This window comes from Haliaeetus albicilla, chromosome 1 (genome assembly GCF_947461875.1).
Source record: "Haliaeetus albicilla chromosome 1, bHalAlb1.1, whole genome shotgun sequence".
In the NCBI taxonomy this organism is placed as follows: Eukaryota; Metazoa; Chordata; class Aves; order Accipitriformes; family Accipitridae; genus Haliaeetus; species Haliaeetus albicilla.
In genome coordinates, this window is record NC_091483.1 from 83,443,618 (window position 1) to 83,463,288 (window position 19,671).

General features: G+C 51.1%; 2 protein-coding genes across 2 annotated transcripts; one reads left to right on the plus strand and one right to left on the minus strand.

Moving 5' to 3' along the window:
• Positions 1 to 1,784: 1,784 nt before the first annotated feature.
• Positions 1,785 to 15,531, minus strand: CCT7 (chaperonin containing TCP1 subunit 7). The gene is made up of 12 exons (XM_069797100.1): positions 15,389 to 15,531; positions 13,829 to 13,982; positions 12,331 to 12,437; positions 11,754 to 11,879; positions 11,046 to 11,098; positions 9,262 to 9,433; positions 7,506 to 7,670; positions 6,210 to 6,398; positions 5,494 to 5,591; positions 4,687 to 4,819; positions 3,355 to 3,561; positions 1,785 to 2,434 (listed from the first exon to the last, which is right to left on the minus strand). Exons 1-12 carry the CDS (start codon positions 15,392 to 15,394, stop codon positions 2,210 to 2,212), a joined length of 1,635 nt encoding a protein of 544 aa, XP_069653201.1. The 5' UTR covers positions 15,395 to 15,531; the 3' UTR covers positions 1,785 to 2,209.
• Positions 15,532 to 15,659: 128 nt separating this feature from the next.
• On the plus strand, positions 15,660 to 19,502 carry PRADC1 (protease associated domain containing 1). The gene is made up of 5 exons (XM_069797124.1): positions 15,660 to 15,945; positions 17,088 to 17,188; positions 17,917 to 18,026; positions 18,476 to 18,643; positions 18,912 to 19,502. Exons 1-5 carry the CDS (start codon positions 15,891 to 15,893, stop codon positions 19,030 to 19,032), a joined length of 555 nt encoding a protein of 184 aa, XP_069653225.1. The 5' UTR covers positions 15,660 to 15,890; the 3' UTR covers positions 19,033 to 19,502.
• The last annotated feature ends 169 nt before the right edge of the window (positions 19,503 to 19,671 follow it).

Consider the following 19,671-nt stretch of genomic DNA (forward strand, 5'->3'; position numbering starts at 1 on the left):
TTAGAGATAATCAGAGGACGCGCTCCCCGCGGGGAGAGAAATATAGATATATATATACAGGAATTGCAATCGTTTCCCTAAAGAACTTCATGGCGGCGTTTGCTCCGGCGCGAGCTCAGCCCCGGTGAGCGATTTCCGAGGGGCCTTGTACAGTGACCTCCCCCCTCCTGAAAGGTAGCGAGTTTGCCTCCTAAGTTATTTTTTTAAATCTATATAAATTTAGGTCTATTTTAGTCTTTCGCAGCGATGTGCGAGCGTCTGGAGAACCAAACATCCCTTTTCCCCTCTCCAGCCCTGTGGTCCCTTGATGCTAAACCAGGTCCTCGATGCTAAATCTGCCAGAGGATGCTGCCCTGGTGGAGGGGGGAGCAGCAGGGATGGGGGTACAGCAAAGATTGGGGTGCAGCCGGAGATGGGGAGGGAGTGGGGTGGGGGGTCCGGGTGGTTTTGTTGGCAGCAGGGTCCAACGGCGGCCAGGGAGAGCGGGCAAGGCAGCGGCTGCTGCCCGTCGGCCGTGGGAGACCGTGTTTTTAGCACTTTGGTTGGTACTATCACCTGTAGACGCACTTTGATGTTGTTGCTTTGAAACTTTGCCGAGTGTAAACAATGTGTATTTAAAGAATTACAAAAAAAAAAAAAAAAAGTGTGTAAAGAGCTATTTTATGATTCAGTGTTGAATAAAGACTCTTGAGATTGAGGTGGGGTTTTCGCTCTCCCGGGGGCCACACCAAACAGAGGCCAGCGCTGGCCAGCTCCAGTACCAAACCAGTGGGACCAGTTGCTGTTTGGAGCTTTACTGGAAGCGTCCCTCCCCCTATCTCCCACCCCTTGAGGATACAAGGATTGTGGGGGCCGTGGTCTCCATTGATCCAGCCCCATGGGGCACAGGGACAAAGTGGGGCAGCGTGCGGGAAGCAGCTTCCCCCAGGTCTGGTGAGGGTGAGGCAGCCCTGGGCGCAGGGAGATGGGACCACGCTGCCATCAGGAAAACACCTTCCTCCGGCTCCTGGTCGCTGGAGGGGAAACACCCTCAGCCCCGAGGATCTGTGCCACACAGAGGGACACAGGATCAGCCCCCACTATTCCCGCTTTTACCTCTCCCAGGCTGCAGAGCTGCTGTGTTTTCTCTTCGGAGCGTTCGTCTTTAAATGCCACCGCTAAGAAACACCGAGAGGGTTTTACGCGAAAGCTGTTAACAGCGCTCGCTTTTGGGTACCACCGCTCACACGCTGCCAACCGTGCTCCAGCTGGGATGAACGGCCACGAGGGTCACATTCGGGGACCCGGCAGATGTCTCTAATAGGGCTCATAGCGGCTGTCATGTGGCAGCACTTTACGAACGAGGCAGAAATAACACATTTTGTGGCATAACAGACCATTGACTTGCCTAATTAAATGAGATCTCAAAGGATTGAGACCAGATAAGATACCAAATTTCTTCCACTGTCCTCCATTAACACTTTCCACCAAGACTCCCCATATTCCCCAAGACAATTTTCCTGCCAGAGACGCCCCAAGTGCCGGGATCCATCCCTGAAGCGCCAAAAGCAAGCAGAAATGTCACCCAGCAGCATCAGAGAGGTCCAAGAGAGAACGCACATGGAGGCGATCTGTCTTGGAAGCACAGGGAACTGTGGTGCACTGGGAGTCAGTCCTGCTTCCCAGCACAGCGCCTGCTTTTAAATGGGGCAAAAACCAGTCTGAAAGGTTAACCTTTTAACCCTAATCATGAGCTACCACCCTGCAGAACGAAGCAAGCAGCAGAGAACAAAGGAAGACCCCAGTTTGCCACTGAAACGAAGTCATCGTTTTATTGTGTTTGAGCGTGGGTTCAAAAACCCCAGCAGAAACAAAACAAAACAGAAAAAAAAAAAGTATAAATACAAACAAACCCCACACTCGCTGCACTACCTGCCAGCGTTGAAGATGGCTCCGCTCAGCGCGGCTTCCAAGCGGAAGGACGAGGCGAGCCTAAGGGGATCAGTGCTGTGTAGGAGATGTTGGGGCAGGGCATCTCGCAGGAGGTTGCCACTGCCGAGGCCAAGATTGGACTCTAATTAAACAAGGTCAGTGGTTGCCTGTAAGCCCTCAAAATGACCATATGGTAAATGGCCAGTTAATTAAGCTAGAAATCAATTCTTTTTTCACTTTTGCACATTGGAGGAGAGCGCCAGCCCCCATCACGACACCTGATGGGGAGAGCGGGGTCTCAGTGGTTGTGGGGTCTGCCTCGGCCCCGGCCCCGTCCGCTGGGCGCAGCGTCCACGGTGGAACGGGGGTTCTTGATGGTTTCGTCCACAGAGACGATAAGGCAGGCAGCCTCAGAGGCCGCCGTCAGCGCGTTGATGCGCACGATGGCCGGCTCCCACACGCAGGCCTCGAAGTTATCGGCGATGTCCTCGTTGTTCACGTCGACGCCGTACCACATACCTCCCTGGCGGGAAAGAAGAGGGAAGAGGGTCTCATTATTGGGCTAATCAGGACCTGGGGGGCCAGGGCACTGGGAAACAGAGACATGCAAATGTTCAGGGAGAGGCAGAGACTGGACCTTGCTGTATGAAGGCAGAATATCTGAGGAAAACACAAAGGAAAAAAAAAAACACAAAACAGAACAAAACCAAAAAGCCTTTGCTGTCAGTAAACAGTGCCACCAAAGCCTCATAAAATCGGAGGCATGCTCCACTTGACCAGGAAGCTGCAGATTTACAGGACTGGCTTCCACTCCACTGCTGTCTCACTCCCCTACCCACAGCCCCCGTTTCTGCAGCCCAAGATGCAACCGCTCATTTCGGGGCATTCCCCCTAACCCCACAATCATCAGCAGGATGAAACGTGGTGGGAGTGACCCCACAAATGGGCAGCTGCTTCCAAGGGAAGCCAAGGGGCAACCTCTAACTGCCTGAACTGGGACTGCGCGTGCACGCACGCACACGCTCCCTGCAAGATCTGAAGCGATCACGAGCAATCAGGACCCTCAGTCTGCAGCTCCTCTGGCAATCACACGGCTCGGCCAACTTCTATACTCTAATTACTTTAATGTTTAATATAGAAGCCTCCCTCCTGACAAATGATGCATTTTTAAACAGCAAATCAAAACTCCCAGCTCTAGAAGTCACCCGACAGCTGCGATCAAAGGGAAAACAGATCATTTCCTTTTATAGAAACCTGCACCAAGCCCACACTTGATCTGAAAACAAAACACTGCATTTAATCAAAGAGGACACATGCCTAACATGGGCTTAGCTGAATTACACCGGAACCATCAGGCACAAGAAAAAGAAAAGAAAGAAAGAAAGAAATCACACACACTACTGGCTCTCCCTAACAGCCCTCAGTTCAAAGGTGGGCACCTACCTGCGCATGCTTGGCTCGGAGCTTGTTCAGTATGTTGGTGGCATCAAAGCCAGCGTTGTCGCAGAGCTGGCGGGGAATGATCTCGAGGGCTTTAGCGTAAGCACCTATCAGCAGCTGCTGCTTGCCTGGAATGGTCCTGGAATAGTCCCGCAGGTATTTGGAAAGCTCCATCTCTATCGCACCACCTCCGGCAACAACCGAGTCGTTCTGAAAAAGAAGAGGGGAGACTCTCACTCTCATTCCAGGAAGGGGAAGAGCAGGAAAGCCTCCTTTCCTGCACATGTTGCATGTCAAGGTGATGCAGACACACCAGGCCCAGGGGAATCTATAGCCCAGGCTGCTGCTATTCCCAGGAGCTCCTGCCAGCTTTGCTGGGAGCTTCAGAAACAGGCCAAGAACCTCCAGTGGCAGCTACCAGCAGCACACAAGATAAAAGGGGTGGCTTGGGGACACTGTACCAGGGGAGGGATGGCAGACCACAGCCCCCTCCTGCTGGGCAAGTTTCCCTCACTTTTGTAAAGCATTCAAAATTAAAGATATTTGCAGCAGCACTTCGCAGCCAAGTTCTGCTATTTTTTTCCCCTCCCTATTTGTTTCAGTAGGAAGATCAGGATGTTCTTTCTAAAAGCAAAACAGTTCCAAAAATCTTGACATGCTTCTTCCCATCCCCTCAGGGCTCTCAGCCTCAAAGCTGTTTTTAACCAGAAAACACCACATCAACACGTTATTATGCATAACCCAGAAATGCCCGCAGTTAGGCGGCATCTATCACACAGAACCAGCAACTCCACAAGCAGAGCTCACATTCACACATGCCGCAGACTTCTCTCTTGGTGCTCCCAGCCTACCTTCCCAGCCAGGGGACAGTCACCCCGCAGACTGGTCACCAAGAGAAGGAACAAGTGGCTTTAACGGGTGCCAACATGCACATGAAATCAATCTCGCCGTTCACATCTACGGAAGATCTACCCGACACACCCAGAAGACTGCATTCCCTTTAGGATGGAGGTGTTAACAGAACACACCACAACCCAGCAAGCACAAGTTACAGCTGTACTGGAGAGAAGGCAAAAACGAGGCGTGCCTGAAAAGCAGCTGGCAACACTGCAGAGAGAATGCTGCTTTGGCCAAAGAACAGCACTTGAGTTAATCAATCAGATGCTGCCCGTCTGCACACTCCACTCTGCTGGCTGAAAGCTCCCAGTCTCTCCACAGAGACCTCAGCCAAATGCTGGTGTGTGAAAAGGTTTCTAGAAAGAGTTACAGCTGTGCCAGGTCCGATCAACAACCCCAATGCCAATCTGGCAGGGAGGTATCTCTGCTGGTCCTTACCTTGATTGCTCTCCTGACTATCATGATGGCATCATGCAGGGACCGTTCCGTCTCTTCCATGAACTGCTCTGCACCCCCTCGCAGGATTACCGTGCAAGTCTTTGCCTTCGGGCAGCCTGTGAAGAAGTTATACCTGCCAATGGCACAATGCAAGAAGGGTTACGGCGATGGAGAAGCAGTGCTGCTGCTGAACAGGCTTTCCACCAATACAACAGTATGGGAACAGAGAAGTTCTTTGCAAGCCAGATGCATGACTGAAGCTGTTTCATCCTACACAGTGTCCCTACCAAATCTTGAGCTAAGAAGGAGCAAAGCCAGGCAAGGTACAAGTGAAATTCAAGCTGACCCAGGAAAATCCACTCTTCCTGCTGCTAGGGTTTTGTGCTAAACCGTTGCTCTCATTTTCCCTTGGCAGGAACACAGCAGATGTCGGCAGACAGCCCCAAAGAGGATTTCTCCTCTAGCGATGGGAAGAACCCCATTATATAGCACCCAGCTTCATTTGCAGTGATAGTAAAGTGTCAGATATCAGACGAGTGCCTCCATCAATCCCAAAATGCACTCCTTTTAAGTTATGAGTGAAAGAATACTATGCTTTCTACAAGGCATTGTGGAAAGAGGTAAGATTTAGAAGAAAGCTTACTCCTGCCCCCTTCCTCAGCCTCATAAAAAGCAGCAATAATGCAATCTTGTTTTCACACCATCACCTCAAGGGATGCTCAAACCTGCCAACACTTAAACCCTAACTTTTCAAACTAGTATTGGAGTGCTTACACAGGACCACAGGTTCACAGCTGATGTATTTACCTCTCTCCTCCAATCTGAGTCTCCTCAAAGAGTTCGCATCGGCCCAGAACATCATCCGACAGGGCATTGACACTAGTCTGAATGGAACCGCCACAGGCCTGCATGGGAAGGAGATAAAACACGGCATTAGCAACACTGACAAACAAGACAAATTTGCCCAGTAGGCTTCCACGCTTCAGAGACAGCCCAGCCTTTTAGCTGATGCAAAACCACCCTGCAGGCCAGATTCAGGAAAAAAACTTTCTACTTCCCCTCCCATCTCATGTATCTAGACAGGCTAACAACATCAGAAATAGTCCTCGACAGCAAAGTAAGATTATGCTTCTTGTAAGTGCTGACTCACAGGCTCTAGAGTCCAGCAGCTACACAAAGAAAGCTTAGGAAAAAACTACTCACGATGGAACAGGCAAGAACTAGGGAAAAGAAGCTTCTATCAATGCAATGTACACACCCTAATATATAGCAACATCAAAGAAACAAAAAAAGGAGTGCAGATGCAATTAGCGTGTGATTGCTTGCTCCATCAAGGAACAGCTTTGTCAGTATATGGCAACTTTACATAGTAACCACACTGGCAAAAATTATGCTATTTTAATTTTAAATCTTTGTAAGGAACAGTGCGTTCAGTCACCGATTGCTGCCCTGTTTTGGGAATGACCAGCCTGGCACTGTTAAAACTAAATCAGAAGTCTTTATTCTGAAATGAGGCAGCTCACCATCATAGTTCGCTTGAGATCTTCTTCCGGGACACGGCCGGCACAAAACATGTCTCTATCTGCAAAGTACTGAGTAGCGACATCACCAATAGGAAGTTTGGACAGGACAACTTTGGCTCCCGACTTGTGGATTTTGTCTAGTTTGTCATATAAGATGTTCCACTCAGCATCCACGATGGCCTGATAATCCTAGCAGGGAGGAGAGAGAAAGGGACAAGCGCTCACATTACAAAGGATTGCCAATGCCGTCCCGCTGCGCCTGCAATAGGAGAGCTCTTCTAAAACAAAGGCAGGAGTGACACTGCTCCATGCGGCCCTGGCAGACAACTGCTTTCTAAGACTCACAGGTGATTTTAGGTTGCTCTACTTCATGCCAAAGAGCCATGTCTGTTAAATCCAGCAGCAGAACTGAGTCGATAAAGGGGCTGGATGAACTGACAGAGAGGCAGCAACAGCTCAAGAGAGAGAGAGCACAAGGAGGAAGAAGGGATTACACTAATGTCCGAGAGGTGTTCACAGAACTGTGCATGGACGTTGGGGTGGGGACACTTACAGTATCTATCACAGAGGAAAAAAACAGATCCTGAGAAACCTCGTGCTTTACCAGTGTCCTCAGGCTTCAAAAGCCTGTTGTGCTCTAGCTGTCACTGAAATACAGCCAGAGAGCTGGGAAAGCTTACAAAAGCACACAGCAACATCACAGATGGCAGCCAACTACAACAGAAAAGACCATGGTATTCACCACGACAGAGGGGGGAACTTTAAGGAAACAATTACTAAGATCACAGCGGGGCCAAGACCCCAAAAGCAAAGCACCCAGAGATCTTTAGATACCACAGTTATGCAGGAACAAAGCGCATGCAATATTGCGGTACTTTCCAAGAAGGTGTCAGAGAACGACCATATTTCATAAAGGCATTTTAACAAGCTGGAAAGAGAACTACTGTCCAAATGGCTACCTTGTTTGCTTAAATATGCAGAGGCTCTTTCAGCATTTAAAGCACTGCTTAATAAGCTTTCCCTGGAAGGCCACTTGTTAGGCCTAAAGAAGTCACCACACAGCTGACGACTTACCACAGCATAGCTGAGGCACGATGACTGAGCAGAAACATGCCCTAAACCTGCTGTAATTCAAAGTCTGCCATACCCTTCTCCCAAACGAGGCCGCGTAACCCACCAGCTATTTTCAGAGGAAGGATGTGCAGAAGGCAATCCCATTTATCCCACTGGCCCTCGAGCAGGCACCACATCTTGTGGGCATGAGGAAGCAGGACAGGCTCCCCTTTTGGCTCTTACCTCTACCGTGTTTACTCGGACTTCAGCATTGTCCTTCTCGGCTTTGAGCTCCAGCTCCACATTCAGCAAGGCAATCTTAGGAGACTGATACTTCTTGGGCTGCATTTCAAACCCAGCATAAGAGAATGTCTTCTTAAAGGCAACTCCGGCCACCAGCTGAGAGTCCTTGAAGACAGGGATTTGTGTTAGGCTCAGCCTCCCAAGGTTTTCTCAACAGGGTTAATAACTCTCACAGGACACTCCCTGCTTTCAGAGTCCTCATTTACAAAGCGCTCACCAACAGCTGTCTCCTTTGATTAACCCACTTTTGGAGAAAATAAGCAGCAAATATTTTCTTCCCTCTGTTCACAAAACCAGCTTCCATCACTTCCTTTCTACCCCTCAAGACACTGCAGCAAAAGATGCTATACACAACCTGAGGATCAAGGGATGGAGCAATCTGTTCTCCCTCTGATGTCTTTCCCATTTCTGCCCTTTGAAGACAGATACTGCTCATCCACAGACCCACACTCGGGGTTTGGTGTGGGGTTTTTTTGCCCTAGTTTGTTTTTCCCAGCTCCATCACCACCTCCGAGATTGTTTTGCAGGAGGACTGCGCTGCCCAACACTGCCCCCTGAAGTGAACTTCTCGGCTTCATCGCTGGGAGAGAAATCGGCATCTACATCTCCTACTCCATGAGTATCTAACCACACGCTGCAGACTTGGCTTTTCCCAGCCAGTGAAGCCCAGAGGATCCCTGTCCCTCCTAAGCTAGGACAAGCAGACTTTCTCTGCTCTTGCTGACAGGGTGAGATGACCCAGGATCTCTCAACAAGCCAACCCGGACAAGTAGTGTGCTAAATTATTTGCCCCATCCTCGTACAGGTTTCCAAGGAGTCTGACAACAGAATACAAGGGCAAAACAATACAGTCTAGGGAGAGCCGCTTTTATCCAGAGCAGGAGACACCAGCCCCTCCAGGGGACCAGTTTCTGCAAGCCTCAGAATACCAGCAGGCCCAGACACCACAAAAACAGATGCTGAAACGTTCCTAATTCACTAAATTAGTTGTCTGGGCAAGATAATGGTGTAATTATAATGTCTCTTCTCAATGAAAATGCTCATGCAGAGTGTTTACAGACAGTAACAGCCACAGAATAATAATCCACAGATTGTGGTGGGCTTTACTTTTCAGAAGGGTCCCAAGTGACGGGCCAAACCTACAGAGGATGCAGGCAGGAGAGAGCACAGACACACCAGCTCTCCCACAGCCTGAGAGCAACTCCCTACCACACACCCACGTGCAGTCCCGTACACGACAGGTATTCCATCACTGTGGTACGAACCACACAGCCCATCTGCCCTGCCCACTGCTAGATCAGCTCCCTCACAACATTTGCTTTGCATTTTTCCCAACCCTGTACTCAGGCATATAACCAGCACTGTATGGCTTTTGGTTCCAGAAGTAACAAAGACTCCCCCTCAAAAAAATATTTCATTATTTGCAGAGATATAAATGGCATTTGTATCAGTAACAACATTCGCTACAGAGGACAGCGAGATACATTTGACTCAAAAAAACCCAGATTCTCTATCTACAGAAAAGAAATCCAGCCCTACTTGCTAAGTGTTTTACTCACATCAACAGCTTTGTTTCACCTTGGTAATTCCTTAACACACACTATCAGCCAGGCTGCATTTCTGGTAGAGTCAACCCATCAAAGGAACTGTGATCGCTATCTCCTATCCTTTCAGGATAGGCTCCGACAGAACTTACTTCCAAAGCACCTCCTTGGACCTTCTTTATTCCAATCATTTTGAGTTGTAACAAGTCATCTAACATCATGACAGCATCTACAACCATCTTGGAAAAAAACTCTTTGCTCTGGGAGATCAGCTTAGAGCTCAGGGCTGTGGCTGCACACTTCTCCAGCAGACTTCTCTGCTCTCTGCAAGAAAGAAAGAAAAAACAAGGTCTCGTTCACTTGCTGATTCTTTTCACAAGATCCCTAAATGTTGTATGTGGTATGATTAATCCACTCTGATAGAGGCAAATATCAGGTCCCTTCTGTTGTTGGAGAAATCAGGCACACACGTCAAAGCCCAGACTGTCAAAGTATAATTCTCCCTTTTAAAGCCCGAGCATCAGACTAGCACTGACCAGGTCAGTTGGCTTTTAGACACCACAGGCCTGAGCAAAACAGCAGGGCTAAGCGCCCTCTCCTTCATCCAAAGGCAGTAAGAAGTTTCTGAAACCCTCTGAAGGCAGCACATTCTCTGAAGTATTAACTCAGTGTCCTGTTTTCAGCTGGGATAGAGTTAACTGTCTTCCTAGTAGCTGGTACAGTGCTATGTTTTGAGTTCAGTATTCGAAGAATGTTGATAACACTGATGTTTTCAGTTGTTGCTAAGTAGTGTTTAGACTAAAGTCGAGGATTTTTCAGCTTCTCATGCCCAGCCAGCGAGAAAGCTGGAGGGGCACAAGAAGATGGCACAGGACACAGCCAGGGCACCTGACCCAAACTGGCCAACGGTGTATTCCAGACCATGTGACGTCCCATCCAGTATAGGAACTGGGCAGTGGGGGCAGGGAATCGCAGCTCGGGGACTAGCTGGGTGTCGGTCGGCGGGTGGCGAGCAATTGCTCTGCGCATCATTTGTACATTCCAATCATTTTATTACTACTGTTGTCATTTTATTAGTGTTATCATTACCATTATTAGTTTCTTCTTTTCTGTTCTATTAAACAGTTCTTATCTCAACCCACGAGTTTTACTTCTTTTTCCCGATTTTCTCCCCCATCCCACTGGATGGGGGGGGAGTGAGTGAGCGGCTGTGTGGTGCTTAGTTGCTGGCTGGGGTTAAACCACGACACTCAGATAATGTATGCCCTAACAGATGATACAAGGGACACCAAGGAAATACAGATCTAACTCCCAGGCTCTATCACCCAAGTTACTGCTGACCACAAGAACTACTCTATTTTGCATCACAGGACAGTAGGAAGGATACAGCTCATTTTGGTTTAAGATAGTTATGCAGTTCAACTTGAAGTTTTACTGCAGGTATTAGCAACATCAGATCAAGCAGACGAGAGCTTAGAATGCAGGGAGAAAGCAAACTCTAGTATTCTCACCTCAGTTGAAGCTATCATTTCCTCACTGCTATTAGCTATCTAACTTCATGTACGCAACAGCTAAAAAGTGATCTGATTTTCAGAGAAGTGCTGAGCATTTAACACCGCCACTGATTACAGCAAAAGCCGTAAGTCTCCACCACCACTGCAAAAAAGAAATCAGGCCGCTTATTTTGGTACCCAGCTTCCTCTATGTGCACTGGAAGACACTGGCCTACATACTTTGCTGCAGCCCAAGTGAGAGCACAGCATCTCCCTGGGAGGAGGAAATCCCAAAAACCTCAAGAATAACCCCAGTGTGGGGCCGCAGCTATTTGGCCTGACCTCCAGACCTCAGCCAGAGCCAGAGCAGAAGTCAGAAATGCCCTCACACCAGCTAACTGAAGCCCAGCTACACAACCAGGTCATCTGTAAGGGAAACTTACTCTTTATCTTCCTTCTTCACTGCAACAGCAATGTCTTTGATCTTGTTTACAGCCTGTCAAAACACAAGCCAACAGCTGGATTAATGATTCATGCTTGTGAGCTGATCAGATCTCCAACTTCTCTCTTTGTATTTTATTTTATCTTTTATTCCCTACTTCAACATCCCTAAAGTTTCAAGCATTTAAGCTATTCCACCCCTTCCAGCACAGTAATTCTAAGAAACACACCAATATAAGTTTAAGAGGATCGGGAAGAGGCTCAGAGGTGCTCCACTGCTTTCAGCAGAGATCTGGGGAACCAAAGGGCTATTGAGAGAGTTAACCTCCAAAGAAGATTCAGCTTAATGGGACTGATGGGCTTCACAAGACATAAGGTTTACTAAGGAGTAACAGACATCAGGAGAATGGGAAACGAGTTTTCCCATTTATTCATTCTTCCTTGGAGAAAAAAAGAAACAGAAGAAGCAATAGCGCTCCAGAGGCACTAACTGGTAACAGCAGCTCACTGACGCCACGTAGCTGATGTTCGCAGTGATCGTTACTGTCACTCCCCATGCCCATTCATTACTGAATCTTGCCTGGAAGTGTGTTATTTTTCCTCTTTGGCACACAACTCCTCTCCCTAGATGCTCTGGTGAAGCCCAATACACCCCTCAGCTCTGCAGCAGCAGCTGAGCCCTCCCTCAGCTACGAGCAGTGCTGCCTTACCAGCTGCGTTGCTGTGCGGAAGGCACGGATGATGATTTGTGGATGGAGGCCTTCCTCCACGTAGGGCTTCACTTGTTTCAGGAACTCAGCAGCAAGCAGAGTTACAGACGTGGTACCATCACCAACCTGCATGGAGAGGAAATGCTCTGTGTCATCCACATGCTGCAGAGCCGCTGCGATAGCAGCTTCAAAACAATGCAAGGGCTTCCAGAGGAAATCAGATTTCATAATTTTCTCTGTTCACAGATTTGCGGCTGGATTCTTTAGTGATTAAGAAGGGCTGGGTTCAGACTACATCCCGTTTGAGGGTGAAGTCTCATTTCCCAGTCACCTATGTTCATGAAATGTGAACTTCCTATCTTTGAAGTTTCCAAACCACCCATCAGATCTGGCTGAAACAGTGTAGAAGATTTTCAAAGTTATGACAAAATAGATGGCATCAATAAAGAAACCAGAATAAATGCCAGCACTCCATGAGCAGTTCCCACCAGTTAACACAAAGTCCACAGAACCACCAACGTGAGCAAGCTTGCTGCTGCATGTTACGCTTCTGAGCGCAGCCAGGTTACCCTCCTACCTCTGCATCCTGAGATTTGGCAATGTCCACCAACGTCTTTGCAGCCGGATGGACAACATCGAGGAGCTTCAGAATGGTGGCACCATCGTTAGAGATAGTGGCTTTGCCTAGGATTGACACAGAAAAGGAAGTCAAGCTTGAATGCCGTGACTAAAGGCCCTTGTCGCTGCGAAAGGGCACCCAACATGCAAGGGAGCTTTTCAGACCTCAGAGAGACGTTAATACAACAGTAATTTCAGACCAGCCAGTCTCACTATGCTTCACAGGTCAAACATGTCCCCAACCCATTATTACGCTACACTGTTCCCCAATCAAGCCCCAGTCCTGCATCACTGTGAATTTTGTCATGTCTGAACAACCACAGGCTCTCCTTCCAAATTCCCACTTAAAAGTAGTTTTTCTTCAGCCAAACAACTGGGTTTTTTCTCCTATGAAGTGTGATCACCATGATATTCTAATACAATCCTACAGACAGACAACTATAAATTGGCTAAAAAGGAAAGTGAAGGGGTCACCCCACGGAGAGGGGTGTGGCACACAGGGTGTCTCAGCAGGTACCTCCATTCCATATTAAGAGCATCTTTTTAGTCCATTTTTAGAGCAGATTAAGTGAAGTTAGTCTGAGTGCAGAACAACTCTCCACACCAATTAATAGGGGCTTTGAATTCATTTCCCTCTTACTTCTCAATAGCCTCCCCAGACAGATAAAAACAGGTATTCTAGTCTGACACTCACGTGAAGAGACCAGAAACCAATCATATTAGTTATTAGGTAAATTCAAATCCAATTATCCTTTTTAATAAAAGTTATTACAGTTTCTATTTGCAAAAACTATTTAAAGACAATTCTAAGACATTCCACCCCACCCTTCAGTAACCGCAATAAAAAAACCACAAACAATGTATTAGTTTGGTGACTTCATACAAGTCTTCTCAGAGGGAGGCGAGTCTCATCCCTAAATCACATTAACAAAAAAATTATCCCAGTAACATCCACTGGCCTCATGCTCAGCCACAACAAGTGCTGAGTAACTCCACACATGTTATGAGCCTCATTTAAAAAATAAATAGAGATGGTCAGGGATACCTGAAGATCAGGTTCAAGACACCATTTCTCCCTTCTGGCATGGACTTTCCTGTATGTGGTCACACTAAACCTGGATCTACCTAATCTCACAACAAAGACCACAGCTGCCTTAACTCAGGCTAGTAGGCAGCAAACAGGTAGTTCCTCAGGTAGGTCTGACAACTTTCTTCTCCAACAGCGGAGGCCAGAGTCAAGGTGTTAAACCGAACACTGGGACAGAAACTGAACCTCTATCATGAGAGTTAAGTTTAGCATGGGGTGAGGAAGTTGAAGTCTGCATATGTGCAAATGCTGGTTTTAACTGATACGAAGATATGAGTAAATATGCACGCTGCCAGCATGCACTACACTTGGAGATCATTTCCGAGTCACTTTTCTATATGGCTGTGGAAGGCCACTGCCCAGTGCTTACCCCGGTCATCCACAATGAGCTTGTCCATGCCCCGAGGTCCCAGGGTAGTGCGCACAGCTTCTGCGATAACCTGGCAGGCATTGATGTTGCTGACAAGCTGGGGGATCCCCTGCGAGGTGTCCGTCCCCTCCTTCAGCAGGATAACTGGTGTTGGCTGAAGAGAGAACCCGCAGCAGAGCTGTTACTCCAAACCCGACAGCCTGCGGACAGCCTGGAGCTAATTCCTCACACAGACCAGCAAGCTACCATCATGCAAAAAGACCAAGACCAAAACCTACAGCCTCCTTAAAATTCCTCTGCCATCACACAATCTAACTGCTTTCCATCTCCCACAGCGTAAGTGGCATTCACCCAGCTGCCTCCAGTATACGCTCCGGGACCATACCGTAACTGCCCCCAAAAGTTGGCTTCCTCCATATAGCACAGCTCAGCGAAGTTCTCATTTTGATGCTAGATTGGAGAAGACAGTACATGTAGTAATTACTGAGACAGCAGAGAACTGCATGAGTGCTGCAACCGGATCAGTGATATTTTTTTATTACAGTGCCAGCAAGATGTTCAGCAGAATGGGCACAACAGCCTTTTGCCTGTCACACCTCAAATCAGAGTCCAAGCTGCCCCAAGAATGGCAACTGCTGAAAAATGTTTTCACAGAGAGGATGTGGTAGACAAGCACAATTTAAGTGATTACACCTGCCTGACAGTAAACTGCTGGAGACAGCTTAGAGGATACCAGAGGCCACAGCAGACAAGGGCTTCTCACTGCTCTGACAGTGCACTAGCCCTTTTCAGAAAGGAAACCAAACATGCCTTGCAGGCAGAGCTCAAAAAGTCCAAACACAGCCAAAGTTTGTCAGGCAGCCGGTTTTAAACAGCCACCTGCGGGCAGAGAGCAAAATCATACAACTGCTGCACTGAAGAGCGACATGGCTGAGGCTGAAGGCCTGACATGCGAGTAGAAGAGGGGTGTGAGGATCACAGTCAGACCTCCCTAAATCCTAGGAAGATTTTGGGGAAGAAAAAGTACCGAGTTCTTCGGAGCAGAGATCTCAATGGAAAAAGAAACCCTTGCATCCCCGAGAAAACCAGGGCAGAGGCAGACACGCCGCCTTTGTGCCGCAGCCTGCCTGCTCCTCAGCAAGAGCAACGGGGCTCAGAGCCGGGGAGCGCCGGACCCGAAGAGGACCCGCAGCCGGGAGCGGGGGAGAGCTGGGCCGTACGGCCGAGGGGGGGAAGCAGCCACGGGGCCGGGGGGCTCCGGGAGCGCCAGGCACCGAGCTGCACGACTACAGCTCCCAGCACGCACCGCTCCCACCCAGCCCCACCCGACCGGGCCCGGGAGCCCGGCGGGAACCGGGACCCGACTCACCCCCCTTCACTCCGTCTAACGGCAGGCCTCTGCGGCAGGGCGGCCTCCGCCATCCCAGCCCACCCCAAACGCGCACCGGCCCCCGCCACAACCACGCCAAACACGGCCCTTGGAAGGTGGCGGAGATCGAGGAGGTCGCCCCCGGGCAGCAGGACACGGCGGCGGCGAGGATGACGGCGGATGGCACTCACCATCATCCCGGCGGCTCCCCTCGCTGCCGCCTTCCGACAGGCCCCACCCCACAATGCACCGCGCCCGCCGAGAAGCTTCCCCGGGGCGGGAGGGGAAGCGCGCGTTGCTAGGCGACCGCTTCCGGCCACGCTCTATGGTACGGGCGGACAGAGCGGCCCCAACGAGCTGCCCCTCCTTCCCGAACAGCCATAGAGAGGGAGGGAGGTGAAGGCGGCCCAGGAGGGCGGCTCACTATTTGCCAAGGGGAGGAAGCGGGCACACGGCTTGGGGCGAGCAGAGCTGGCGGATGGAGCTTTATTTGGCAGGACCGGCGAGGGGACACCGAGCTGACAGGGACCGCGGGCGCAGCTGCGGCCGGGAGCCGCGCAGGCCTCGGCGCCTGTCCTCCCCTTCCCCTCAGGAGATTGATGGCGGCGTCGACCAATAGAAAGAGGCGGGGAGGAGGCGCTGCCAATAGGCGCGGGGCGGGGGCGGGGCGGCTGGCAGCGCCGGGCGGCAGCCATGCTCCGCCGCTCGCTCTGGCTTTGCCTCTGCCTCTGCTCCTGCCCGGCCCGCGGTGAGTGCGAGCGGCCCGCCCGGCCCCGGCACCCCGCACCGAACCGCCCGGCTGCCTTTCCCCTCCGTGCACCCCGCTCCGGCTGCGGTTCCCCTCGGTGCTAGCCCGAGCCGGGTGCGTTTCCCCTCCGTGCACCCCGGCCCCGTGTCATTTCCCCCTCCTGCACCCCAGTCCGGGTGCGTTTCGCCTCCGTCCACCCCGATCCGGGTGTGTTTTGCCTCCGTGCACCGCGATCCGGGTGCGTTTCCCCTCCCGCACCCCAGTCCGGGTGCGTTTGCCCTCTGTGCACCGCGATTCAGGTGCATGTCCCTTCGCTGCACCCTGGCCTCATTGCATTTCCCCTCCTGCCTCCCAATCCGGGTGCATTTCCCTTCCATGCACCCCAGCTCCATTGCATTTCTCCTCCTGCCTCCCAATCCGGGTGCCTTTCCCATCACTGCACCCCGGCACCATTGCATTTCCCCGCCTGCCTCCCAATCCGGGTGCATTTCCCATCACTGCACCCCGGCACCATTGCATTTCCCCGCCTGCCTCCCAATCCGGGTGCATTTCCCCTCCATGCACCCCAGTTCCATTGCATTTCCCCTCCTGCACCCCAATCCAGGTGCATTTCCCCTCCATGCACCCCCACCCCATTAAATTTACCCATCCAGCACCCCAATCCAGCTGCATTTCCCCTCAGACCACCCTGGCCCCATTGCATTTCCCTCCCTGCACCCCAATCCGGGTGCATTTCCCATCACTGCATCCTGCCCCATTGCATTTTCCCACCCAGCACCCCATCCCAGGTGCATTTCTTTTCAGGGTACCTCAGTCCAAGCACATTTCCCCTCTGTGCACCTCGATCTGGGTGCACATCACCTCTATCCCCTCCATGGTCCAGCTGCATTTTCCCCTTCCCCTGGTGCACCCCAGTCCCAGTGCCTTTCCCCCCCATCTCCTCTGTGCTCCTGGATGCTGGTGCCTCTCCCCTCACAGCACCCCAGGCTGAACCTGACATTTTGGGTCCTCGGCCCCAGGGCTGAAGGGTGCATTCCCTTCAGCGTGGTACAGTTCAGGAGCAGTAGCTGGATATTTTCTCTTTTTTCAGGCATTTTCCCTTTTGTTTTCTCTGTCTCTCACCTCTCTCCCTGCACACCCAGGTTTACGCATCCATGAATACTTGTATTTCCAAGTGCTGAGCCCTGGAGATATCCGCTACATCTTCACCGCCACACCAGCCAAGGATTTTGGTGGCGTGTTTGTAAGTATTAAGAACTGAATTTGTCAGTTTGGGTCCCTCCATCCTAGTATTTCTCCATTGTAGGGCCCAACGATTTGAAGCATTTTATAAAAATGGAGCTAATTGCTCTTCCGTGAGCCTGCCCTTTAGGAAGAGGCACATGCTGGTCCCTGCCTTCAGCCTCAGCAGGCTTTTGGGGGGAGAGTTTGGTCTCACATGTGTCCAGGGAGCACATGCCCCACTCTTTCCTCCTCCAAGGGCTGAGAGAGGCACAGCCATGTCCCAGGAGGGCTGGTCGGGCTGCCATTAGGAAAGGCAGAGATAAACCAACCGATCTGCAGACTTAAGACCTTTCCCTGAAAAAACCCGGAGTCAGGATGGGGGTGCAGGAACAGATTTGCTAGGAAGCACATGGGACATCGAGGACCAGAGGACAAGACACTTTCTGGCTCTGCACGTGTTGCCCAGGAGCATTTGCATGTATGGATGGCGCCGTGCCTCAGTTTCCCCTCCCCACAGTGACGGCAAGATCTAGGCAAGCTGTTGAGTGAGGTCGGGATGGCTCTGCAGGGGCTGGAACGGGGCAACCAGCGTCCTTGCACCCAAGAGCCCTAAATCTCCCCAAAAGCACATGCCTCACGGGGATGAGCAGGGCACGGGACAGCGGGGAGAGCCACAGTGGGGCTGGGGATGGGAAGCTGCCCCGATCCCCCCCGCCTCGCTCACCCCTGGCTGTCTCCTTCTCGGAGAACACAAGGTACGACCAGATCCACCTGGTCCCGGCAGATCCCCCCGAAGCCTGCGGAGAGCTGAATAATGGTGTCTTCATCCAGGACCAGATTGCCTTGGTGGAGAGGGGGTACGTCTGGCGTCACGGGAGCTGTTTGGGGGGGAACCCTCGGGCAGGAGGGCAGCTGCCCATGGCACAGAGGGGGACAGTGCTATGGCTACATTTGACCATCCCCTCCAGCTTCTTCCCATGACTTACGCCGCATGGGTATACGAGGAAAATGCAAGGGTGCTTCTGCCCCAGAACATTTCATGGTGTGTGTCTTAGAAAACTGCCTGCACTAAGGTGGAAAAAGTCCTATTTTATTTTTATTTTTTTTTTCTTAGAAGAAAATGGCTGAGTGTGGGCAGCCTGTGCCTAAAATACAGACTCAAAGAGGAGTAGGGTTTGGGGGAGGCGTGGGGCCAGGGAGACAGTCCCTGGTTTGGGCGTCTCCAGGCAAGCTCTGGTACTTGCAGGTTTTGTACCTGCCAAGGATGTGCCAGTGGCCACCAAAGGTTTGTCACTCTCTGGCCCAGGGGTTGCTCGTTCCTGTCGAAGACGCGTGTGATCCAGGAGCACGGTGGACGGGCAGTGATCATCGCAGATAACGCCTACGATAACGACAGCTTCTATATTGAGATGATCCAGGACAGCACCAGGCGTACAGCCGACATCCCCGCGCTCTTCCTGCTAGGCAGGGACGGGTAGGTGCCTTAGCCAAGAGACATCGCATCTTCCCGAGCATGGAACATCTCACCGGAAGGGCCAGGCGACGGCCTTGTCCCCAGAATCAGGGAGGTGCCAGTGATCAGCATGTCCCACCTGGGCTTGCTGAGCCAGATATTTAGTGGATTCAGTCATAATTAATCCACAGTTTCTTTTTGAGCTGGTTTGTGGTTTATGCTCACATCTGGGCTCCATTTTCCCAACTCAGGCAGCTCACATGTGCCTGTCACCTCTTTATCCTTCCAGGTACATGATCAGACGCTCCCTGGAGCAGCACGGGCTCCCCTGGGCTGTCATCTCCATTCCCGTCAATGTCACCAGCATCCCCACGTACGAAATGATGCAGCCCCCCTGGACCTTCTGGTAGCAGTGGGAGGCTGCAGCGGATCGAGGACGTCTCGGTGGATCCCAGGAGCTTGCCTCAGGGACCAGGTTTGAGGAGAGTCCCAATGCACTCCAGAGATTCCACCGCCCAGCCTCGCCGGATTCAGCAATGGTGAGAGCTTTCTGCTGCTGCCGGCGTGTGGCTGAAGGGCAAACACCAGTGCCCGCGGTGGGAACCTCGAGCCTGGTACCGAGCACCCTTTGTCGTGACTTTCTGGGAGGGAGGCGATGGCCCAGAGCAGGCCAGCACTTCCCCAAGAAACATTTTAACAATGCGAAAGATGCCACCAGTAATTTGTGCTGCTGATTTAGAGGGATGCAGGATCGAATGGATGCGGTCTGACAGGGATGGGAGGGAGAGCAAGATACAGGCTCGGTCTGTACTAGCGGGGCTCACCCAACATCTGTATATTTTTGTCTGAGCTAATGAAGTCTGAACAAGTTTTAGAGAAAGGCAAGTTTCTCTTTTTTTCAGCAGTCAGGGGATGAAGGGACAAATCTCATCCCCTAACAACATTTTTCCTAGTAAACTTCCCAAGGTGCCTCCTGCAGCCAGGGCAGAGCTCACGTCAGACCCCCATGCAGCATGGATCAGTCATGCACTGGGGCAGAAACAGCTTCA

Bases quoted from the DNA above. Each gene is read 5' to 3' on its own strand.
- CCT7 (XM_069797100.1), bottom strand. The intron at 12,438-13,828 runs GTAAGCACTGGG...TGTCAATCCTAG, and splicing joins GCTCATTGTGGATGACCGGG to GCAAAGCCACTATCTCTAAC. The intron at 11,099-11,753 runs GTAAGGCAGCAC...GTGTTTTGACAG, and splicing joins TCCGCACAGCAACGCAGCTG to GCTGTAAACAAGATCAAAGA.
- PRADC1 (XM_069797124.1), top strand. From the start codon at position 15,891: ATGCTCCGCCGCTCGCTCTGGCTTTGCCTCTGCCTCTGCTCCTGCCCG. The intron at 17,189-17,916 runs GTAAGTATTAAG...TCCTTCTCGGAG, and splicing joins AGGATTTTGGTGGCGTGTTT to AACACAAGGTACGACCAGAT. The intron at 18,644-18,911 runs GTAGGTGCCTTA...TTATCCTTCCAG, and splicing joins TTCCTGCTAGGCAGGGACGG to GTACATGATCAGACGCTCCC.